Source organism: Petromyzon marinus, chromosome 22, assembly GCF_048934315.1.
Source record: "Petromyzon marinus isolate PM22_M1 ecotype Great Lakes invasive population chromosome 22, UKy_Petmar_22M1.pri1.0, whole genome shotgun sequence".
Taxonomy (NCBI): domain Eukaryota; kingdom Metazoa; phylum Chordata; class Hyperoartia; order Petromyzontiformes; family Petromyzontidae; genus Petromyzon; species Petromyzon marinus.
In genome coordinates, this window is record NC_133688.1 from 14,767,341 (window position 1) to 14,793,592 (window position 26,252).

Consider the following 26,252-nt stretch of genomic DNA (forward strand, 5'->3'; position numbering starts at 1 on the left):
TGTAATGTTTAAACAACCACACTGTGCCTATTTTTTTATCCCATTGGGAATACATGTCAATGGTAGTAATATGCAAATAATATAATTCAGAAGCATGTAGTACAGCGAGGGAAAAAAGTATGATCCCCTGCTGATTTTGTACGTTTGCCCACTGACAAAGAAATGATCAGTCTATAATTTTAATGGTAGGTTTATTTGAACAGTGAGAGACAGAATAACAACAAAATCCAGAAAAACGCATGTCAAAAATGTTATAAATTGATTTGCATTTTAATGAGGGAAATAAGTATTTGACCCCTCTGCAAAACATGACTTAGTACTTAATGGCAAAACCCTTGTTGGCAATCACAGAGGTCAGAGGTTTCTTGTAGTTGGCCACCAGGTTTGCACACATCTCAGGAGGGATTTTGTCCCACTCCTCTTTGCAGATCTTCTCCAAGTCATTAAGGTTTCGAGGCTGACGTTTGGCAACTCGAACCTTCAGCTCCCTCCACAGATTTTATATGGGATTAAGGTCTGGAGACTGGCTAGGCCACTCCAGGACCTTAATGGGCTTCTTCTTCAGCCACTCCTTTGTTGCCTTGGCCGTGTGTTTTGGGTCATTGTCATGCTGGAATACCCATCCACGACTCATTTTCAATGCCCTGGCTGAATTAAGGAGGTTCTCACCCAATATTTGACGGTACATGGGCCCGTCCATCGTCCCTTTGATGTGAAGTTGTCCTGTCCCCTTAGCAGAAAAACACCCCCAAAGCATAATGTTTCCACCTCCATGTTTGACGGTCGGGATGGTGTTCTTGGGGTCATAGGCAGAATTCCTCCTCCGCCAAACACGGCGAGTTGAGTTGATGCCAAAGAGCTCCATTTTGGTCTCATCTGACCACAACACTTTCACCCAGTTGTCCTCTGAATCATTCAGATGTTCATTTGCAAACTTCAGACGGGCATGTATATGTGCTTTCTTGAGCAGGGGGACCTTGCGGGCGCTGCAGAATTTCAGTCCTTCACGGCATAGTGTTACCAATTGTTTTCTTGGTGACTATGGTCCCAGCTGCCTTGAGATCATTGACAAGATCCTCCCGTGTAGTTCTGGACTGATTCCTCACCATTCTCATGATCATTGCAACTCCACGAAGTGAGATCTTGCATGGAGCCCCAGGCTGAGGGAGATTGACAGTTCTTTTGGGTTTCTTCCATTTGCGAATAATCGCACCAACTGTTGCCACCTTCTCACCAAGCTGCTTGGCAATGGTCTTGTAGCCCATTCCAGCCTTGTGTAGGTCTACAATCTTGCCCCTGACATCCTTGGAGAGCTCTTTGGTCTTGGCCATGGTGGAGAGTTTGGAATCTGATTGATTGCTTCTGTGGACAGGTGTCTTTTATACAGGTAACAAGCTGAAATTAGGAGCACTCCCTTTAAGAGTGTGCTCCTAATCTCAGCTCGTTACCTGTATAAAAGACACCTGAGAGCCAGAAATCTTTCTGATTGAGAGGGGGTCAAATACTTATTTCCCTCATTAAAATGCCAATCAATTTATAACATTTTTGGCATGCGTTTTTCTGGATTTTGTTGTTGTTATTCTGTCTCTCACTGTTCAAATAAACCTACGATTAAAATTATAGACTGATCATTTTCTTTGTCAGTGGGCAAACGTACAAAATCATCAGGGGATCAAATACTTTTTTCCCTCTGTACATGCTTGTCAACCCCTTATCAGTGCCGACCTTATAAGACCAATTCAGACCTTATTGGTCACCCTGTGTCCTTATAAATCTCAACATTCATTCGACAAAGTCTCATCACAAGGGAGAAACACAAATATACCAAAAAATGTGCCCGCATTGAAACGGCTGTATACTCTAAGGACCTGAAAACTTTAATTTCCCTGTAAAAGAATACGGGTAATCCGTATGGGTTGACAGGTATGGTAGGATTCACGGTTAGATTACATGTTAAACTTATTCTTACCTCTTTCATATCACATTATAAAACCCACTTAAAAACTCGAGACAATTTTGGTGTATTCAAATTTACAGTTTGTAGCTGTAAAGACGTTTACAATGGCGAGGCAGAACAACTGAATAGTTTATTTCTTCTAAGGAGAAGCATTAAAAACAGTGTGCACACACTACAAGTATTAATTGCAATTCTTCAAGATTTAGAAGGCCCACATTTTTAGTGTTCATCAGAGCTTAAACAAAAAAAAACCTCAGCATTGTAGTTTGGTTAAATGTGCAATATTAGTTTTGCTGACACGGTACAGAATGTGTCCATGCCAAGGTCACGAGTTAATACTCTCCATTTATTAACCTGCTACAGATACAATATGAGACCGGGTATAGATAAAAATGTGCAGACATATCAGAATGTACGATCAACGCTGCCCTAAAACAGCATTGCGGCTGCTGGCACAAGAGGAGCGAGCACTGGCACACCGACAGAACCACGCGGCGATGGAACATGCGGAGGAAATACACGGTGCTGTGGAGGAACTCGAGTGCAGAATCTGTTACCTCATCTACCATCCTCGGACGAGAACCGCCAAGCTGCTTCACTGCGGCCATACATTCTGCAAGACTTGTCTCACCAAGCTGTCTTCTCACGCCTACACGCAAGGCCTCATCTCTTGTCCCTACTGCCGCCAGGTGACCGTGCTGAAGAAGGGAGGTCCGCTCGCTCTGCCCATCAACAAAGGTGTAATGGAAAACCTGGCAGCGCATATGCTGAAGAAAAAAGACGTGAAGACCCAACGCAGTGACGTGGTGACATCGATGGACCATGTCGGTTTCACGGGCCTTAGAAATGCATCGCTTCAGCCCATCTACAGCATCAGTGGGACTGTGCCTTGGACCATTGCCTCTGCTACATCAGCTGCTGGAGACTCCAGTGGAATGCAGGATCACAACGCGTACGTCATACCAATACAACTCGTACTCTCACGGCAGCAAAGCATCCACCAGAGGTGCAGTTTGCTCATCGTCTGCTTTTCATTCTTCTTCGGAATGCCCCTGTGCATGGTAATTTTGTTTATATTGTGTGGCTGAATTGAAATGTGGCCCATATAATATATATGCAATAATAGTTTACCAGTCCATACATAAAGGTGAATAGAAGAGAAGTGAACCAAAACAAACCATTTACCACATCCACAACTTTACAATTAAATCCACAAGCAAAGATGGAAATCGTGAATGTTTTCTCTTTCGACTGAAAGGTTCAAGTGCATGAATTTGTATGGTTTTCATCAAGTTACCACGGAACTCGATCATCTCAAAGTTGTTGGTTAACTGGATTCATCAGTACTTTAACAAGTGGACATATCATCAAGAATGGTTGTATATGATCCGTGTGTACAGGTGGTCTCGACGTGTGTCGGGTGAAGTTCACTGAACAAGCATTGGATCGGGTGCTGAAAGCCTTGTTAGTTTGTAAGCCTGGCTAGCTAAGACTGCAATGCATATGCAACACATTCAATTAATCTCTGACATTCACTATTGCACTTACAAATATAAGCTTGATCATGTTCCGAAAGAGTTTTTACAAAAACTTTCTGAAACACAGCTCATCGCTTCACAATTATCATTACCTTGTAAAACTGTGAAATGTACATTGTTACTTTAATTTGTGAAGGAGTTACCTTTAACTCTAATAAATGAACTTAAAACAAAGGTTACGAGTTATTTAAAAAACTGACAAACAGACAATTTACAGAATTGTAATAACAGTACATATCACTGCTGTTTCTAAAACAGCATATTAACTTGGTAATGTTAAAGGCTCCACAGAAAACGATTACCTGTACATTAAATGTAATTGTTGGCCTCTCTTAAAATGAATGCAATCTTCAATAGTGCAAATTTACTTTTTATTCAATGAGCATCATTTATGTTTAACATAAGTACAAAAACGCTGAGATGCAAGAAGACGTAAAGCATTGCAAAACATGTTTAAAACATACATTTTTATCAAAGTGGTCAGCAAACATTAAACATGGAAATAACATATTACAACGTGAACGATAAGCCACACATTTACATTGTACACTCTTGAAAATTACTGTACATTTACAATATGTTACAACTTACCTACAAAAAAAGGCTAACGTGCAGAAAGCCTATCAGTTACTAAAAAGTATCAATTTGGCAACTCTGAAAAATACAGATGTACAGTATAAAGTTAATTAGCAAGTACATCTGTGAACATCTATGGGACCAGATACCGGTCAATTCAATTATGCGGCAAGAGCTAATCCAATCAAGTGTTACGCTCCAGGTTATATTCAACTCGTGGGAGTTTCCTGACACATTTGCACCAGCCATATCCATCACGATGCCCTGATCTATGACGCTGTGCTGCTAACTGTAGCGGTCTGGCACATCTGGTTGGGTTCTCACTGGGAGCACGAGAACCTTTCAGATGCTCTCAGACGGAGGATTTTGGCCTCCAGATTTTGTAGCCGCTCGTCTAGCCAGTCTGGGGGGACCCTCTGCTGTAAGAGTCGGCTCAGCCTGTCCAGGCCACACTCCACCTCGCCGAGGACTTGAGTCAGGGCCAATTGCACACTCTCCGAGTCAGCGTTAGTATCTTCCATCCTCGCCCGCTTAGCAGGTGCCTGGATCAAAAGGGATGAACAAATAATGACATGACATCAGGCTGCGTGTCAATCGTTGTCATTGTTCCTTAAATGCCAACAAATATGCAGTCACCCTCCTATGATTTTAAGTGGGAAAGATGTGTGCTTATAATGGAACCAACATTTTTTTGTTTTATGTTGATATCAATATGCTATCAGCAGAGTACATGTACTAAATTAGAAGCGAGAATCATTTTTATGAATTCCGAAGCCAACAAATGCTTATAATTTACAGTGGACTTAAAATGGAACTTTAGTCGGAACTTTCCAAGAAAGAAAAAGATGAAGTGCACAGTGCTTTTGGAAGAGCCATAATGTTATTGTGCAATGCTTTCAATGTAGCAAGTAAACCATGACGAAACTTGGCTTCATGATTACTCAATGGCCTTGTGCTTTGGACTTACCTCAACACTGGGAGAAGGTGCTCTCTGATGTACATTTACTGGCACCGATGACTGTGTATGCCACTCTTCCAGCACAAGTTGCTCTTGCTTTAAATATTGCACTTGGGATTCGGTGCTTTGAGCAGAAACAGTTTCCTTCAGAAAAAGTTAAATGAAGAGCGAACGACAAAGTGAAGAAACAACAATGTTATTTTATAACTCACACAAACATGGATGTATGCACTTTGTACCTATCACTTGTAGGTAAAACGTCATATCGTAAATTTTGAAATAAAAGTTTCCACACACTCTGTCTTGCAAATTCACATACTTTGGCATTAACTTTTAGATTAAATTGAATGCTGGTCCTTGAGTTAATATTTACGATTGCTTTGCTTTACTTCCATCATTGCATTGCTTTTAGTGTTAGAACACAATATTAACATACTTACTTTGTTCAGATATCTAACAACCTGTGACTTTATCTCCTCCGTTCCCAGGCAGAGGGGTACCACAAATTCATGGCTGGTTTCCTGATTTTTTTGGAAGGAAGAAACAATAATTAAATATCACCCTTCATTGTAACTGCACATAGATATCAAAGTTTAAACTCTTAGTTAATGACAAAAAAGTCACAATGCAGATTATTCAATAACTGTGTTCCTGAGCTATGCATCTCGATGCATGACTTATTAATTTGAAAAGGCTAGGCATTGTTTTAATTATTGAAACACAAATGTACTGCTTTGACAATACTTTAACATGCCTCGACTCGCTACCAAAATGCAACAAAACCAATTATCAAACGGGAATCCTAATTCACAAATTACACAGCTGCAAAAAGATGGGACCAATTGTAAAAATTAAGATACGGATTCAAATATTCCCAAATTCAACAACCGGTCATCTGGTATGCAGCGGAAGAGTATTACACCTTCAATGAATAACTGCACGAAGGGTGCTGGGTTTAGACTTTAGACAGTAGCTTCCTGACAAAGCCAATGCTGAATGCTCACCTCTGCAAACTGAGTGAAAGCTTGCAGGGCTCGGTGATGTACCATCCAGTGGCTGTCAGCCAGCATAGAGGAGAACAGGGCCGGTAGCTTGTTAAGAACCTTAGACTGCGAAGGAATACAATCGCAACACTCCATAATCCACGAGGCTAAGCAGGGCTCTACCATCCAATAAATAAATTATGGCAGCGTAGATGGTGCTTACAATATGCTTTAGCTACATTCATTGGGGAGACTATTTTAAGTATATATGACATTTATATTATAACCTTAATATAATACAAGAACAACTCTACTATCCTGACATAATTTCTGTAAATTAGTAGCACAAGTATGACATGCTTATTATTAATTTTAAGGATTGTATGAATATTAATGTATCCATGGTACACGCAGCACCTGTAAGGTTTGGTGATGATAAACTGGAAGAAAAAAACATGTCAAAATCATTTGAGTTCAGCCTGAGCCCACAATGTTGAAATCTATGAGTTATAGAATAAACATATCCACATGAATAGACAATGATTTACCTGGTGTTCTGGAGGAATAACCTTATTTCCCAGGGTACCCAGGAAATCCAGCGCTGCAAGTTTCAAGCAAACAGCTGGCTTCATGCTCATTAACAACTCCAAGAAATTCACAATCTGCAATGAATGTAACATATATTTAGATATATTTAACAAATCACTTACAGTTTATGTTATTTTCAGAATACAACATGTTTCTGTCTTCATATAAAATGGACAAATGTATGTTTTAGAAGTGGTATTTAAATAATTAAATGTCTTCATAAATATACAAATATATGTCTAGCACCTGCTTTATTGTTTGGGTTTGTAACAGCAGGGAGTGATTGGGATATGCACACAACTCATATTCTTGATCCTGGTCGTAAGAGTTAAATGCACAACATTGCTTCAAATAATTTTAAACACACACTTGCACTATGTGAATAATACGTGAATGAGTAATGACCCCCACACCAATAAATACCTGTATGATGATGTTGTCTTCCAGACTCTGTATAAGCACAGCACACAAGGCTAGCAGAAGGCAGGCTCGCTGTCCAACTGAGTGCACAGCTACTACCTGTATGCACACAAATTCGTTCTTAAAACAGGCAACTTGACTTCGCACTGAAAAGTAACATATGGGTTCAATGTACCAAGAAATAACCTCACACCCAAAAACATATTTTTTACAAAACCTATCGGCTTTATGAGATAAGATGTTAAGTGATCTTACATGCCTCGGCGCATAGGGCACTCTATCCAAAACAAATTATTTCCATTACTGATATCAATATGATCAAGCAGCACTTGTTTAAACAAGCAAACTTTTGACTGGTTTCAACCATCTGGGTCTCATCAGTAAATTATGGTATTAAGTCAAAAGCATTCTTTACAATGTTTTTGCAATGTCGCTTCTGATTATTTTAGTCAAAAAAGCAACGTTTGAAACAATGGTTGAGTGAATATGCCTGACACAAATAAAAAATGCAGGACAGTACAATCAAACCCCATAATAAAAAATACCTGTGTGGCCACGGTGATCTCCCAGAGTTGAGAAACTAGAGGAAGCAACGATGACTTTTCCAGGTCCTCTGGGCTCAGGTCAGCATCTTGGCATAGGTGTAGCAGGCAGGAGAGGGCAGTATTCTACAGATAAACAGCAAGTGTGAACTGGAAGCAGTGCTTTAAAGGAAGCACTACAATCATTGCCATCATCAGCCCAGAGCTATCCACTGATAGGTGAAGGCCTCCCCAAGCCATCTCTCACATTCTAGCGAAAGCGACGCTGTCTAGCATTGCACACGAGCTGATTATTTTGCTCCATGTCTGCAGTAGACATGTTTCTTAGGCACTGTTGTTAAGACTCCACAACCGAACATCACTTCAAGCGATGTCTTCTGTCCAGGCCATTTTACACTGCTGAAGTTAATGATGTCATATTCCTCTATCTATCTCTCAATGCAATTCTAATGCATGCAGCTCTCCTTACTTCTTTGCATGTTTTTCTACTTTTTTACATGTTTTTGTCAATTTACATATTTCTGATCCACATCAGAGCAGACGATACACACCGATTATCTGCCACAGAAACATAGCTGGAAAACACATCTAAGTATGTGTATCTTGGGAAATTATGGAAGACAGACCTGGATCAATATGATGAAAGAGGCTAACCAGATCAGGCATGTATTTCAAAAACTGAATTAATAATGAAAAGCAACATACGTGCATTAACAAGACACGTGAAAAACATAGCATTAATATCGGGAATGCTAAACAATGTGGATTCTCAATTGGTTGTAAACTATCCACAACACAATAGAGTAGATTGTGCTGTTAATGTGTGTGCATATATGCAATAGAATTATATATCAAATCATTTAAGCAACAAGGCTGGTCTTGAAAGCCAAATGCCTTTAGCCTTGGATATCATTGGCAAAAGTAGAGAAAAAAATGTATAATTAACATTTTAGCTGCCAAATTTAAACGTTCGCATTTTACCTTTGTCAAGATGCGTCACCAAAAGCGTGTTGTCCAAAACAAAGAATCGTTTGCACCGACATACATAGCGTACAGTTGTGGGTAACAAACAAAAAATGGGGATACAATGCACTCCTTTCATGCCACTGCTATCGTGGAACTTACGAGGTCTGATCTTTGCTGCGGGGAGGAGACGGAGTTCCAGCACTGTTGGGTGGAGGCCGTGAGCAGCTCGGAGGTGGCGCTCTCCTGCAGGGCTGAAGCCAGCGCTCGCACGCTCAGGTGCTGCCACACGGGCAGGCTCGCCGGCTCGCCTGGAGGCAGCCTCACGAGGAATTCGGCCTGGGGGCAGTAAGCGCCACACATGCCGTTTGTTACAAGGTCTTTTCCTGCCCATTGTTTTCTATGTATGTATGTATGCTGAACTTCTTTCGCACCATACGCAGCCAACCGTGCTAATTGGAGGTGCGTTTTGATAGTTACCTTCTTTTTATTAAATTGTTTTACATATAAGTCATCAGTAATGGATATGCAAAGTCAAAAAGATAACAATAGCAATATTCCAATTCAGAAATGTGTTGCAGATGTACCAGAAAGAGGAGGATGTGGAGAGTAGGACACGTGCAGGATGGAGAAGGGCAATTTACTGAGACAGGCATTGGAGTGGCACCGAGAGGTAGGTGACAGAAGGGGAAGACCTAAAGCTTAATGGTAGTAGCACTTTAAACAGACCTTGGAGGTCATGTATAAACTTTGATACAAGATTTAACAGAATGAAGAAATGGTGAGGTGTAGTAGAATCAATGGCACTGGCAGTGGTGACCTTTAGACTTTAATATAATAATCTCTGTTATGCCTATTGCATTGCTGGCTTTATGTATAGATGTTCTTAAAACCTGGTGATCGGGAGCCATGAAGAACAGCAGTCGACGGAGCAGCAAGAAAAGGCAGGACCCTCTCCAGGTCTGTTCTGGGCAGCGTTCAACCTGGAAATATGTAAATATCGCGAGCAAAGTGGCCAAACAAATGCCAATTTCATTCAATTGTATTATATTAGTCAATTACATTGCCCTCAACACAACATATGACAGATGACACATTTCAAATTAAAGGGCTTGGCAAACAATATATAATAACGCAAGGCTAAATCCTAAAGTAAACATGCAATAAGTGTTATTTCAAACGCCTTAATTAGTTCTGCTTGACAACATAAACATTCTAAAATAATTGTCGATTTAAAAAATAAATGAATATGAGAATTGTTGAATATAGCGTACCAAACCAGTCAGGATGTTCACATGATGTGCACAGAGTTCTGCAGATCCATACCTGAAAACCATTAACACATTGGTAGGTTAATATGAATTTAACAACACACAATGTACACACCAGTGGACAATACAATTTGCACTACTCTGTTCTTTTGTTATTCGTAAACATTCCAGGCTTTATTGATAAGCACTGCCAATATTTACCAACTGTAAACCATAGAAACACACCTTTAATAAATATTGGTCGAATTCCCCTAGTATCAATAAATATTCTGATTCTAGTATCCTATTAATAACAATAAAGCAACATATTATATCATCAGGCTTGATTTACCACACCAACGCCATCCCTTATGCTCCTGTGATGCAAAAAACAATCTTTCTCCAGCACATGAGGAATATATCACTCCACATCTGCGAATGCCATCCTCTTGGATGTTTACTTAATTCACTACCACTCCCGTGCAACAGCCAACATAACTTTTCTTTACAATTAATGTCTCTAATTTGCCTTTGTGCTCTGATCCATGTGCTTTTCTTTCTGTCCATGTCTGGTTCATTTAATGGCAAGTATTATGCACTTGTTAAAATATTTCAGAAGATTGATATTTGACTTTCGGTGAATAAATTCAGCTTGTCAAAAGTGCCCTACCCTGCTCTCATTTGCCACTTTATTGAATAATTTTTTTCTGTCAATAGTTTTCTTCGGAATAGTATACAAAAACAATTCCAACAATGCCTCAAATATATTCTTTTATTTAGCGAACCTGGCCTTTTCAGCCTTCTTTGTTAAGTACTTCAATTATACCCTGCACTTAATTTGCAATGAGTTGTTATAATTACTATGTTTATCAGCAATACATAGGTGTTTACTAGTCTCTCAATGTATGTTTATGTATTTAATTCCCCAATCCCATTTTTGGCAAGCATCTTACGTCATTGTGAATAACCTTGGTGAACATATCTCCCTGTCCAATGCCTCTTTCTATTTAACTGCTTTCTTCATACAATCTTAGTGTAGATCTGTCATTTTAATAAATGTATATAATTTCCACGCGTATTTTTTATTTTATTAAGATCATGGTTTGAGAAAGCTTGGACGATTGCATCAGTTTGTAAAAAACTAGCTTTACTACCCTGCTTCGTCAGGGACTTGGATTCACCTCGCCCGGCCGCCTTTGTCTCCCCAGTGGCAATGTTCACACACTACACCAGTTACTCGTTTTAGGCTGAGCCGAACTAGGGGAGGCCCAGGACCGGTTCAAATAATCGTCACCGGCGGTGGCCGTGAGCGGGAATCGAACGGGTTCGTAGCGCGGCGCGCTAACCACTACACTACCGCTCCCCCCACACACACATACGCGCGCGCGTCCGTAGGTACACATACACGCGCTTGCTGCAGACACACCACACAACTTTCAGGGTGCGTACGGCAGTAAACGACTGAAATAATGAAGAAATGCTGCGCGAAGAACGCCTTAGACCTGCAACACATTTGTATGGCACTTTACCCGCGGAGGGTTGGGGGGGGGGGGTGACATCAGCAGACACACTCCGTTATGCTTCCGCATACGGGTCACATGACAGCTGTGACGTCACAGCTCACTTGCCGTGCAAAATGTATGCATTTTTGCGCCTTCCCCACCCCAGTCTATTTTTTTTTATTTTTGCATGGTGTACAGTCTGGAAAGTACCCACATGGCAAATTTTAAGTTTGTTGCATGTCGGGAAGTATGCTAAACATCTTGAACACAAATTTCCCTTTTATATATATAGAAGAAATGCCTTTTCATTGTTTAAAAATAATCTAGATGTAAAAGTTCATGCACAGCCCATTTTTGTCAATCAACTGCTATGAGGGCCTCCCCATGCCTTGTGGGCCGTCAGGGATATGTGACCATACTGTACCATGCTGGAGAGAAAGGTGGGGGGGGGGGGGGATGTTGAACAATAGATTTCGACGCACTGTCCTCTTCTGCCCACGGCACCGATTACACCTGTCCTTTGCGCACGATGGTCACCCAAACCAAGCACTGTCGGAACCCACTTAGCTTACAATCTGACAAATTTAGGCACATTCTTGGTGATGTGGTAAGAGTCTAAAAGCAACTGTATTCTGTCGTTCATGTGGTCCATGTTCACGTCGGCGGTTAGCCTCTAAATTGTTCATTATTCGGGTTTCTATGATCTTCGTAGACAGTTTATACACATGAGAGGTTAATGGAGAAAAAAAAACGTGCTGTAAACGGCACATAAAAATAGGAAACTCACCGAGCAAGAAAGCACCAGCTGTCAACAGCGAGCAGAGCAGACATCACGTCAGTTCCCAGCACGGCCTCAAGAAGGCAGCATTCCTAAACCACGAGCACACCGCATTACCACACAAGCACTTTACTAGATGAGACACTGAATTAAATTATACCACAGGCAGTCCATACGGCTATAATTCTCAAAAAATATTTCTTAAAACTTAGCTCTATATCTCACTCATGTTATAACAACTTGGATACATTTTCACTATAAAAAGTTAAAAAAGTTTTTTTTTACTGATTAATCACTTTTGTACAGATGATAAGTGATGAAATGATAGACGAGCAAAATACATTGTTCTCCAATCTGTATGTAATCCACTAAAGCCCATATTTACGAGTCACAATTTCCGAAAGAAACCAATATATAACAAATAACCACAAAATGCTAGTGCACATTTTCAAAATCTAAAGGTACAGCCCTGCAAATGCTTGTTCACATGGAAGGGCCTCCACCCAAGGCAGCTCAAGAGGGCATTTAGCCTACCTTCCACGCAAGCCAGACATCTTAAGAGCCTTGCCGATTGACTGTGGTGTATCCATTTATGCCACTGGGTGGCAAGAGGCGGAGGTGATTTAATACATTTTCCCATTGTTTCAACTGCCTTGCCAGAGGTTCAAACCGGAGACCTCTGGATTTTAAGTCCAGTGAAGTGACCATTACATCATGACAGCATCCCTCATACCACATAAGTAATATTATTTTATGTTTCATATCACGCTACAGAACTTGTGCATGTGTGGCAGAGCTCATGCATAACACAACTCATACACAACCACATTCGAGAGAGATAACACCACAGAGGGGAGCTCACATAAAACACACCAAGTGCTCACACATAATTTCAGAGCCGAGTTCATGCACAAGAAAGCAGCTCTCACGCACCAGTTTTCCAAAATGCTTTGCAGGCAGCGAGGTGATGAAAGCGCAGAGGTGAGTGCAGACGTATTCGTAGAGGCTGATGTAAGCCAGAGGATTCCCGTTCCTCATCACGCCTGGCAGAAGCACGGGGAGGGCGAGCTCCACGTGACACGCTCCCAAAGCCGTAAAGACAGCTTTGAATAGACCGTGCCTGCGGAGATTAAAGGCGCACTCTCAATTCACACCTCCCTGGCTGAGTGAGGGGACCCAAAGAGATATATTGTGTCTGCTGCAATTGTATTTACACAAGAATAACAACAGTATGTTCTTGCGATATTACAGAATGTGTGAAACTGCTGATACACCGCACTAAAACAGCATCTTCTAACTCTTAAGTGTTGATGTAAGATTTGTTTTTGCATTGTTTTGGGAAAATATGGAGATTACATCTAATTGTTATTCTTCATACAACAAAGTATACACTCAAGTGCAGTGTTCCAGATTGGGCTGCATGTTGGGAATTTTATTCTCTCAATCTTTTGCCACACAGTGCTATGGGCATCTTCAGAAGTTGAGTAACTGTTGTTGAGTAATTCAACTCCTGAAGATGCCCGTAGTAGTGCGTAGTGAAATATTGACAGAAGATATGCTCAACATGCACCCCGACCCAAAAAAAACACGCTTGGATTACAAGTGTCTATGAAAACTCTCTTGCGAACGTATAAAACAGTTATTTGTGTCGTGGTTTTATTTAAGTTTTGCAATAATTCATCCTAAGGTAAAACAAATATGTATTCTGTTTTTGGCACTTTCTGTAAAAATCTCATTGTATTGTCACCTGGGTGGTTTCTCTGTATCCTCACTGCCACTGCACCAAATCTCCAGGACATCTTCAGTCTGGCTGGGCAGCATGTCCATCACCCCCATGAGCAATAAACAATGTGGCAGATAGCACTCTTGACTGATATCTGCTGCAGTACATTAAAACACAACATTACATAATGAGCAATACCCATAAAACATATCACAAGCATACATTTTTCAAGATGAATCCTAGTATTTTGTCATTTCACCTGCATGTTGCAAATAAGCCTCCAACCTCTCACTCCATACATTTTCAGTATCTCACTCCACACACCTCCCACAATTCACTCCACGCATCTCACAATCTACGTGGCCTGACCCTCGCAAGTGGCATGAAAAAGCGACCGCGTCGAAGTGGTACGCATAGTGACGTGCAATTATTGAGCGCTAAGTCGCGTGTAGAAAGCCAGAGCACACACAGCGCAGCGATTTGGGTTGCGTAGAGTATGTATGTACGTACAACTTCTTTTGCATTGTACATAGCCAACCGTGGTAATCGGAGGAGCGGGGGAAAAACAAACTAAACACAAAAAAGTTCGACACGGGAGATGTGTGGAGAGGGAGATTAATGTACCATGAGCCGGGAGATGAGAGTGCAATGTGAGATGAAGGAGATACATGGAGCGAAAGAGGCAGAGACAGAAACAAGAGAGCAGATGTATGGAACGAGAGGCTTGAGATGAGGCGAGGTGTGTGCACAGAAAGGCAAAATATGGAGAAGCGTGCATTGAGATATGTACACAGCACAGGAGACGAATGCAGGCAAGCAGACACAGCATGAGAGAAGAGAGCAATTGACAACATTAGAGAAGGTAGTGAGGATGAGAAATAGAAGCAGAGTTAGAGAAAACACAGCATGAAGAATAAGCTGTTTTATGGCAGGAAAAGTGTTTCATGATCAAACGTTTTCTCGGATCTAAAGTTATTTTTTTCGGGTCCATTGAAGAATGTTAGATGTAGGTTTCATGTTTGTGGTTGAAGTGATATCTTTAAAAAAAGTGTTTCTTTAAAAAATTCCATATCACACTGTATAACAAGAAATGCATGCGGCATGTTAAATATACGTATAAGTTCATACTAACCACAGCTACAAAACGTCTTCCTAGAGTACAATAAAATTTATAGTTAAAATGTATTCCTGTGAGATACTTATATTTGTTTAAATATTATACATGAATGGAATAAACTATACGGATTGTTGCATTGTGTTGACCATGATATATGTTTACTGCTTGGAGAAGCCTTCATCCAGCAGGACAAATCATGGTTGATTATGATGAAGCATAAAATTCACCAGGTGCAATGTAGAATGTAAACTGACAATGACACAACATCTGCACCAATATTGGATGGCAAAGTTTATATTTATGAAACGCAAAATCCTTTGAGATAAAATGTTGCACTCAAAAGCAGGCAAATTATATTTAAACTCCCGAACAATATGCACACACGCTCGTCAGGCAGAACACCCTCAGTTTCACCTCGTGTCTCGGAGAGCACAACTTCAGCAAAGCGCAAGCAGCCAATGAGCTCAGACAGCAATGGGTGAGCGCACACCAGCACACTGCCTCTCAGCTCTTGCATGTGAGCGTCGGCCATGGATGGGGCTGTCACACTCGGAGGCATCTTGCTGCACACAATAGCACGCACCATTAGGCCGCAAGCACATGGACAAATGTGTGTCCTGCTTAGCAGAACTTCCAAAAGCAACAAAACACTGAAATGTTGCTTCATACGCAAAGTAGATGATATAATGTCTAAGCTTCATTTCAACACATACTTTGAACACTTGGAAATATGGCAATGTAGCTACACTAATTGGTTTCGACACACCTGATGACGACCGTTTGTGTTATGGTCGAAACGTCGTGAGAATTTTTTATTGTTTTATATATTTTTTATTATTTTGTTTCCCTTCAACGTGACTTTACCGAAAGAGCTAAGTATATAATTGGTTTCTGTTTTAGATAACACGCGTGTGGAGTTTGTGGAGCACATCTGCAATACAGCGCTATAATATGGTAGATGGAATGTAAATTGACTTCTCACACCAATGCTCGTTAAAGTTCACTACTGAAAGTAATTACACGAACCCCCAAAGGACAATGTCGAGATAATAAGCAGAAGCCGTGAAATGTAACATGATTGAGTTCCCTGGTGCCTAATCTATAGTCCCTACACTAATGTAATACGTATAAAAACAAATTATTACTAATTTATTTATCCCATTTTCAAGGCGTTAATTTGAAAGTTTTCCTAAGACCGCATATAATGTATTTACTTGATACTTTACATTCGAATGCTCATTTAAGGTAATACCGAATACAACCAAAAGTTGTGTACTTCATAACAAGTCAGGCAAAAGGTGTATTGAATGCAGATACCTATGCAGTTGAAGATAGAGGTCATAGAGATCTTTGCAACAGGTTCCCAGATATTCTTTAAACTCCTAAAAAAAGATATAGATGTTCACTTTATTTATCTGCTTACTTCCTTGTCCAGTGGTTATTGTTATCAAATATACATAAAGTATTTCTCTATTCACGAAAGTGTATAATTGCAAGTATGGCAGTGTTCAACATATTCACAACTTTGACAACATAGTTAAATTCTGCAGCACCCAGACATTTACAGGATTGCATAGACCTATTCTACGGTTTCCAAAATTCTCATATTAAATTGCACGCTACCTCGGACCTTTTTGGTATGCATAAGTCGAAAAAAGTATGACCGTGTGATACATGCTTAAAAGGTTAAGTTTCCTTCATTCATGAATAAAGGATTATCAGTTTTTAAAATCTGGAGGACATTTACATTGTGTCAAAACAGTACATTAAATGGCGAGTATGTCTTGCAAAGACGCACCTTGATGAAATGAATGAGCGTATTGGCAAAGAATCGACACAACTTGACAGTCCTGGTAAAAATTCTCTGTTCGGTCATGGTGGTTTGCTAGAGGAAAACAGCCACAAGTACCATTTCATGTAGGCAAAATTAATAACGCAGTGCAACTGTAACAAACGACTGCCAATTAACAAATCTGCAACATGCTATGCATCCATCGTTGTGCCAACGTATTCATCAAGTAAAACAAATATTCACAAAGTATTTTAATTATATATTAACAAGCGTATAATGTACAGCATTTAGACTTACAAGGACAGCACAATTACACTAAACTTCTGAAGGCCTTCAAAAGCACCATCGACTGTTGTATGGAAGGGTCAAATAAACCACCTGGTTTGTCGATTGCTGTATTTGTTCGGACCGTTGTAGACAAGCGTTGAAGTTGAACACCAAATCGTCACATAGGCCCTTGACAATGTCCCGGTGATTAAGTTGAGCTTCTATGTACACCCTATGCTTCATACTCTGCCTGAAAATGCACAAAAGAGCTTACAGGCAAACTGGAGCACAATTCATTGAATTAGGATTTTTCTTCTATACTCTGCTACTTTTACGATTGTATGTGTGTACAATTTGCTTACTGTATGTAGCATTAAATTGAACATATTGCATGGATTTTTTTTTACATACTTAACCACAAATTTCCACGTGTTGGCTTGAAGTGCGTGGTCCATGTTGGCAATAACAGTACATATTTCTAACACGCCATGAATCACTAGAAAAGCACGCATGCACACACAAACATCAATGTTTATTGACATAGATATAGTTAACTATTGTATAAATATCACATGAAACACTCATTCAAAAACCTATAATTTATAAGAATAACATTACTTATATTTACTATACAAATTTTATGTCAGTTTAAAACACATTTCTACTCAAGCATTTCATTAAGTCTGGCATCCCGCCCTGAATTGCCAAACTACCATAAATGTGAAATCAAGTAAAATCTGCAATCTTGAATTTCTAAATAGGTCGATATATGCAGTTTTATTGGTAGCCAGTCTGATACCTTCACTGCCAACTCTGCCATTATGTTTTACACATCATCATTTATTTTCTTTATTAAGAACTTGTATTCTTCCACTCATAATACGATCCACTCCTTTGCCATTAGCTACCCATACCCATGAGCTCCACTCACTGCTTCCTCCTCCAGATGTTGAGGAATCGATCTACAAGACCCCGGCAATTTCATCTCATCCAGTGTTCAACCACACACACTGCAGGTCATAACACTTCTCTTTATGTTTCTTCCCTCACACAGCCCACTTTATCATTTCCTTCCATTATCTCTTTTCCAAAGTTATCATAACCTCTCAATTCAGGAGTGTATTAACTGTAATCCATTACAACTTTTATATTACTCTTTGCTGCTGGCTATTTGACATTTTAGTCATTGGCCCTCTGTGCAACAACCAACAAAGTTAAAATTAACATAATATATCAACGACAGTGAATTAAATAAAGCAGGTGCATTACAATCATATTTTCTTATCCAAGGTGATGTGAGTGATGCGAGAACAATATCATATTTGTTTCCATCTTCACAAATTATTCCTTTAAGGTGAAGTAAAGCATGCATAAGTGAAAATATTGTTCAATTTTCTGTCACTTAACCCCCGTGTTTTAAAATGGAAAATAGGATGTCTCTTCTGAGGGACACCTTTATTAATATGTTAATACAGATAAATGAAGAATGGCTGTGTATCGGAGTTTGTGTTAAATTGGTGTGGCACAGATATCATAATCGGAACTTGCACTGGAAAATTTTAACGATGTACACTCTTGAGGGAACATTTACTCTGTGACCCCTCACATCATGGTCAGCACCTGCGATCAAGTCTGTGACATCTTGTTGGGAAGATTCCGGATTAATCACCACTCTATCAATCATCTCCAGGAAGAGCTTCTGCAGGGAGTACGTCTCCTTGAATACGGCCTGCAGCAGGTCCGCTACACGCTGCAGCTTGCAGCCATACACCGCCTCGCTGTTCTGCAAAGCATAAACGAGAGTCACACGTGAGCCATGAAGAGGCATTGGGCCAAACCGCCTCAAAGCTTAACCAGTGCAGGTTATTTCACACCGCATGTAGCCAGCCATACTAATCAGAGGTGCGGAGGTAGGACAACACACTAAACACAAAAAGCAGTTCTAAAAAAATTAGTTTTTAAATTAGATTTGAAAATTCAAAGCTCCAGTGGCTTCCTAATATCGGAAGAGTGTTCCAGAAGGCTGCAGAAGCACATCTGAAAGCACACGATACAGTGACCATCTTTACTCGATGGCCAGCCAAAATGTGCTGCGAGGATGGCCGGAGTTCGAATGATGGTGTATGCTTCTTGACGAGATCAGCAAGGTATTGTGGCTCATTTGTGACAAGCACTGTTGTGTGTAATCAGAGCGACCTATGTAACACCCCACGTTAAATATGAACTTTGTTGCTTTTGTTTAATGCAATGCTGTCATACATTACTGAAACAATATAGTCAATTACAGCCTGTATATAGGCTCAGAAAGCCCAAGGCTTGACCACCAACTCGCCTCTTGTCTGGATGCCTGCCCCAAGGAGCATATGCAAATTTGGCAGGCAAATGCTTTGCCTATGAAATAAATGTGATAAGCAGTTGGAGTGTAATAAACAAGATGTGTTAATCATTTATCTTAAAAATACATTGTAGTTTTCTTTTTCAAATTTCTCCATGCCATCACAAACCAAAATAAAATCTGCAATGTGTAACGTTTGTATTCATGTTGGCATGACCATGTGACCCTACACTGGTAATCACAGAATTGCTGCATATGCAAGAAAAATTTAAAAACTACTTTGAACAAGAATATAATAATAGGTTTTTCCCCTTTTTTCTGGCAACAAAACTGAAACCTTTTTACAAGGAATCATGTCTGCATTAACCACAATTACTTGTGGTCAGAATGCAAACAAAAAACACACTGATAATATATGCATTGTCCTTGAAAATGATTGGTCCACACCATGATTCTTTGTAAAAGGTTTCAGTTTGGTGTTTTGACATATTAACAGCCGTTGTGTTTCCAGAAAAAAGGGGGAAAACCTATTCTCATATTAAGATGTATCAGTTGTTGTAAAATATTATTACTCAATAAAAAAAAGTTGCCTCTATGAACCATAAGGCCATGGTGGGTGGTATGTGCTTGGGTGGTATGTGCTCATGTGGTATGTTACCTTGCAGTGCTGAAAGGTGCTTTTGAGGATGTGAAGAACTGAGAATGGAAGGGAATGCATGGCTTCCAGATACAATGCATTGTCTCCAGAAATAACTTGTCGGATGCATGCCCCAAGACATTCAACTATGGACACCAAAGCCTGGAAAGCACAAGATACATATTCCACCAGAGTAATGTTCACTTACAACAGAAATAATATACCATAGGATGTGGTAAATTGTAGCATAATATATTAAATTACACTGATAGTTGACCTTTGACGTAATTGCTTTATTCATAACTAGCTTTACAACCCGGCTTCGCCCGGGACTTGGATTCACCACGCCCGGCCGCCTTTGTCTCCCCAGTGGCGAAGTTCACACACCACACCAGTTAATTGCTTGAGGCTGTGTCGACCTAGGGAGGCCCAGGACCGGTTCAAATAATCATCACTGGTGGTGGCCGTGAACGGGAATCGAACTCGGGTCGCCGGGTTCGTAGCGCAGCGCGCGAATCGCTACGCAGTCGCTGCCACCCCCCCATACACACAGGATAAAGACAAAGATCCCCCGTGTAGCCTTTTAGACTGTTTGGGGCAAGTGCTGTTAGCGAGCACCTATGAAGGCCGGCACGGCACACGAGGGGGTGGGTGGCCAACACCACGCCCGGCCGCCTTTGCCCCCCCAGTGGCGATGTTCTCACACCACACCAGTTACTCGTTTGAGGCTGAGTCGACATAGGGGAGGCCCAGGACCGGTTCAAATAATCGTCACCGGTGGTGGCCGTGAGCGGGAATCGAACTCGGGTCGCCGGGTTCTTAGCGCAGCGCGCTAACCACTACACTACAATGCGTTACGCTTCCACACACACACAGATTACACACACAGACACATACACAGCACGCTAACCACTACACTACAATGCGTTACGCTTCCACATGCGCGGGTCACATGACAGATTTGACGTCACAGCTCACTTGCCGTGCAAAAAATATATGCATTACTGAGCTCCCCCCCCCAAAAAAACCACAAAAGTGTATTTTTATATTTTTTGCATGGTGTACAGTCTGGAAAGTACCCGCATGACAAATCTCCAGTTTGTTGCATGTCGGGAAGTAGGCTAAACATTTTGAACAGACACACGTAATCACAACTTTGCCTTTTATATATATGGAGATGAGAGCTACTGAGATACTGTACTTCTTTTGAAAGGGTGAAATAATGCAATTCATGAACTTACAAATAAAGTGGAAATAACACGTGTTATCTTTACAAAAAATCGATATTGTTCTATATTAGGTATTTATAAATATTGAGTAAATTTATTTGGTCAGAATACATGTTTTGAATTGTGTACTTGTAAGAACGTAAATACTGCAAGGAAATATGCTACCATATTAAAAATCTTGTAAAACAGTTGTAGTAGATTACAGACCTGTAAAATGTTTCGAAGCAGTGTTTTAAGTTCAATGTTTTGGCTGGACAGCTCTGCACCTTGAGATGTTAATTCCTCAATAAAATCATCGACGATTTCCCTTACCTGAAACACAACAGTGATATCACAAGTCATGCAGTAAACACAATACTATCTTCTTTGGTTCTTTCGGTAAAGTCACGTAGAATGATAATAAAATAATAAATTGATAAAATAAAATAACACAATAATATTCTCACGACGTTTCGGCCACAACACAAGTGGCCTTCATCACCTGATATTATTGTGTTATTTAATTTTATCAATTTATTATTTTATTATCATTCTACGTGACTTTATCGAAAGAACCAAAGAAGATGAATCATTGCAGTCACGAAAGCTTTAAATCGAAACACAATACTAATTTGATATTTTTCTCGGAAATGTTACTGCTTCAAGGTGGAACGTTAACCTCATTGGAACAGACATCCATGATTATGCACCATAATTTGAGCCTTTCCTGATGCATATTTCCATTGAAAATGATCACGAGAAATGTAAATAGATTTATCCAGTGTAAAGACACGATTGTCAATTTGATTTGAGTGCCCAAATGAAACCGAGCCCTCAACGATTTACAAATTTACATATTTTAGAAAGTGGAATAGTTTTGCCCTCGAGATGGAAAAATAAAAACGTCAAACTTTGTACAGTGTTTGTAGATGTGCCATACCCCAGGAAGAACTTTGGAGAACAGTTTAGGTTCCACATCACTGAGTGGAATGTGTGGCAGGAAATGGTTTGTCAACACCTTTAGCACCTCTGTAAACAAAAATACAAAAAATGGTCCCATAAAAGTGGTATCCTAATAGACATTAAGCCAAACCAAAAGCTTTTCACGGCTTCAGCAATAAACACAATGCATTTATCAAACTGCCCCACATAAAGAAGTATATTCGGCTGCAATTTGCAAGTGTATATTCCAATGAGCCATACAAAGTATGGTGTCTAATTGGAGCCATACAATTTTTTTACAAATTTTTACTTTGCAAATATATCAGCCACAGAACACAATAGTACATAACTTGAATGTAGAGATATACTTACTTATCTTCATGAAACTGTTCTCTTCAGAATATAGACAGTAAGCTTAGTCAAGGGAACCTTTTATTCGAGAAAATATTTAATGTTCAAATGACAAAATTCCAAGCATCACCCCTCCATTAGCACGGTTGGCTACGTACTGTGCGAAAGAAGTTCAACATAATTACATACAACTGCTGTCAATGGGTGTATAACTTTTACGTCAATTATTTGACCAAATGTTCTAATCATGAAGCTGCTGCTGCTGAATTGAATAAATATAAGTTTTGAGTGTTTTATTTTTAAAACCAAATATTTCGAGAGTATATCAAATTAAGTCTTAAATTACAAGCATCCCACATGGCATTAACAAATGTCATTCAAATTCTAGTCCTCTCAATTATGAAACGTTAGTCAGTATTTACTGAATCAACTGTCTTTTCAAACTTTGTTTTTTTTTTCGGTAAAGTCACGTAGGTAAAAAAATAAATGAAAACAACTAAATTAAATCACGACGTTTCGGGCACAACACAAGCGTCCGTCATCAGGTGGAACACACACAGCGAAGACAGTTGCTGAGACATATCTCAGCAACTGTCTTCGCTGTGTTGCTGAGACATCTCAGCCACTGTCTTCGCTGTGTTGTCTTCGCTGTGTTGCTGAGACATATCTGTGTTGCAACACAGCAAAGACAACACAGCGAAGACAGTTGCTTAGATATGTCTCAGCAACTGTCTTCGCTGTGTTTGTCCCCACCTGATGACGGACGCTTGTGTTGCGCCCGAAACGTCGTGATTTAATTGAGTTGTTTTCATTTATTTTATTTATTTTTTTACCTACGTGACTTTACCGAAAATACCCAAAGAGTATGAATCCTTGCAGTCACGAAAGCTTCTAATCTAGAATGCCTTTTCAAAGTCTATAAACACTAGACTTGACAGTACATGCACAGCATTATGTAAATCCACTGCTGGATGAGGGATGTTAGACCATACTTCACCATGCTGGTCAGTTTGGGTTGAAGTTGTACAGTGTAGACATTGGATAAGTACAGTATAACTGCCACCCGTTGACAATGTTGCCTCCAATATCAAATACAGTACTGTTTTCCCAAAATTCTGCAATACTGTACTGTTATTTATATATTACAAAAATGTATACTGTAAGTTATTTGTGACTTCTTCATTTGTACTCTTTGTATGGATTCCTGCAGTCACTAAAGCTTCAAATCAAGATTCTTAATTTGTGTATAGGATATCAGAAGCTTGGGTAGAACAGTCTCCATTTGTTCTTGACAGGTATCAGCATTCCATTGCGAGACCTCTTCCAAAAGGGAAGTTTGAGAGCTTTGTGACATTACTCTGTAAAACATGCGCGTTCATAGAAAACATAGACGTTATTTTAGCAACACCATCCACACGAAAGAAAATTCCACCATTGGAAACCTCATTTGTTTGCGTTCCGACCGCAGGTATTGTGGTCAATGTAAACATGACTCCTTGTAAAAAAAGGTGTCAGTTTTGTTGCCAGATAAAAGGGTAAAAAAACAATTATCCAAATTATTCCAATTGCCAGAATAAGATCGTACCAGTACCTCGTCTTCAGTGTAATTCCTTACAATAGCACAATGTGTATTTATAAAGCGTCTAAATGTGGCGGCATTGGGATACCTCACATTCATGCAAGTACTTTAAAATTATTACAGATACTTTAAATATATAGTACTATGAAGTGCTTTATAAATGCCTATTATAAATCCGAATATTGCATAAGAGTACAGTATATAAACAGTATAACTCAAGAGTATGACGCTTTATCTCAAACACAACACCGTACCTCATAGCCGTATAACTCCAAGAATAATACTATACTGTAGCTAGGAAAGTGGTTATTTGAAAACATATCATGTAGCATTTACTTCATTCATAACCACGTTAACTTTACACTTGACACTTCGATACCTATATTCTTGGATCTTTCGGTTAAGTCACGTAGAAGGGAAACAATAAAATAATACTAATGGCATAAGTTAACAGTTCATAGATTAGGATATTCCAGGTCACTTCAGGTCTAAACAACACATTTTCAGTAAAGCAAGTCCACATTTTAATTAAATGCCTTCTAATAGTGTTACAAATTTACGGTAATTGTAGCAATGATGTTTATATGAACATTACTTCGAATCAGTAGTACATGCGCTAAACCTGCTGTTGCACAAGCTCTTGAGGCGAGTTACACAGTGATACATACAACTTAAAGCTGACCACTACAGAAATAACCTGGATCAATGTTGATCATTTCATTCTAATTGTAAGTTTTAATGTTTAAGCTACCGAAGCGGTAAAAGAAACCAGAGGCTCCAGACAAGGCCCACGCGAGCGCCTTTACCGCCTGTGTATGATAAAGCTCCGCACGCGAACCCTCGCAGCAGCCGCGAGCCGGGTGCCGATCGCAAACAGAAACAATGTTGACCGCGTCGGCTTTTAATAGCAGTCGCAATAGGTTATAGTCGTTTGTATAACAAAAAAAAATTGCAATTTAAAATGAGAACACACGCGTACACCCGGTGACTAACAAGCGCGGGGTTTTGGTTTAAGCGGCACGTGACGCGTGATGGAGGCGGGGGGGGGTCACCGGACTCTACCAACTCGGGCCCGCGCACTTTGAAATGGGGGTGTTGGGGGAGCGGTGGTGCAGTGGTTAGCACGCTGTGTGCAGGTTACGAACCCGGCCACCCGAGTTTTGATTCCCGCTCACGGCCACCGACACCGGTGAGGATTATCTGAACCGACCCTGTGCTTCCACTAGGTCGGCTCGGCCTCAAGTGAGTACCTGGTGCGGTGTGTAAAAAGATCGTCACTGGGGGGAGACAAAGGCGGCCGGGCGTGGTGCTGGCCACCCCCACCCCCCTCGTGTCCATAGCAAGCACGTAACGAATTATACTTGCACAGTTTAAATCTCTAACAGACAAAAATATCATGGATGTTCAATGGGTGATGATGCATTTTAACATAATATAAGGGATACGTTTCGGATTACACACATTTCGGGTTTTTCGGATTGTTAGATGGATAATATATAACATTAAATAGTTCAATATATTCCAAGCTATAACAATTGTGAAGTTTTCCGATACGTGACCACATCTCTTAGGGCGGGAAAATCACGGAAGGGGCATCGGGTTTTCGGATTAATCCAAAACAAAACCCAAAATTTCGGATTCGTCCCAAATTTCACATTTAGGCTTGGATTACATTAATTGGTGAAAATGCTGCGCAATGTGTACCGCATGTTACTTACGACGGAAGTCAATTATATGCGCGATTAGATATTAATATTTAAAATAGAGGCTCTCGAAGCACACGACATGGAAACAAAACGGGAAACGGTTGCAAACAATCCCAAGATTACAAAGCGATAGATGTTATTTTTTTAATATATAATTTCCCCCACCTCCGAACTTTCGTCCCCATTGTGCTCTCAATGTCACGAGACGCAGAAGCCCATTCGGAACTCTCGCAGAAACCAGACGACACAACAACAACAACCCTCCCCATGCAACAAGAGGACGGGGGCCCGCGAAAGCGAACCTCACAGAGCTACCACTGAGATCGACTTTCCCACGTGCTGCAGTTGAACCTCGTGCCCACGCAGAGGAGAGAGAGAGAGGAGAGATGGGGGCGGCGGTGGCAGCACTTTAACACAACCAAAATATAGACATTGTGGCCGAGAATCGTGACAGTAAGCGGAATCTCACGGGGTGAAGGGACGGCGATATTCGTCATCACCGCTATCCCAGGCGTAGTGACCCCAGTCTCGGTTCCACCC

The 26,252-nt window shown here is 40.3% G+C and overlaps 1 protein-coding gene across 5 annotated transcripts; it reads right to left on the reverse strand.

The window, feature by feature from the left end:
- Positions 1-3,852: 3,852 nt before the first annotated feature.
- On the reverse strand, positions 3,853-26,251 carry FIRRM (FIGNL1 interacting regulator of recombination and mitosis). Of its 5 annotated transcripts, none has more exons than XM_032958952.2 (25): positions 26,182-26,251; positions 23,683-23,785; positions 22,449-22,485; positions 22,075-22,163; positions 21,363-21,467; positions 19,948-20,088; positions 18,575-18,737; positions 17,366-17,450; positions 17,066-17,204; positions 16,694-16,780; positions 16,213-16,277; positions 15,310-15,458; positions 13,803-13,935; positions 12,989-13,175; positions 12,065-12,147; positions 9,800-9,851; positions 9,419-9,508; positions 8,688-8,864; positions 7,566-7,688; positions 7,024-7,119; positions 6,561-6,674; positions 6,034-6,138; positions 5,470-5,550; positions 5,039-5,173; positions 3,853-4,613 (listed from the first exon to the last, which is right to left on the reverse strand). In XM_032958952.2, the coding sequence occupies exons 2-25, from the start codon at positions 23,779-23,781 to the stop codon at positions 4,392-4,394; spliced, it is 2,757 nt and encodes a 918-aa protein (XP_032814843.2). In that variant the 5' UTR covers positions 23,782-23,785; positions 26,182-26,251; the 3' UTR covers positions 3,853-4,391. The 5 variants fall into 5 exon arrangements, with proteins under 5 accessions (XP_032814843.2, XP_032814844.2, XP_032814842.2 ...); XM_032958953.2 differs by lacking the exon at positions 26,182-26,251 and adding an exon at positions 24,813-25,220; XM_032958951.2 differs by lacking the exon at positions 26,182-26,251 and adding an exon at positions 24,758-25,220.
- Position 26,252: the final 1 nt, after the last annotated feature.

Coding starts and splice junctions, on each gene's coding strand:
- FIRRM (XM_032958949.2), bottom strand. CDS start 23,796: ATGTTTTACAGAGTAATGTCACAAAGCTCTCAAACTTCCCTTTTGGAA. Junction 17,205..17,365: donor ACGTGGAAATTTGTGGTTAA/GTATGTAAAAAA, acceptor GTGCATTTTCAG/GCAGAGTATGAAGCATAGGG. Junction 7,120..7,565: donor AGATCACCGTGGCCACACAG/GTATTTTTTATT, acceptor GTGTGCATACAG/GTAGTAGCTGTGCACTCAGT.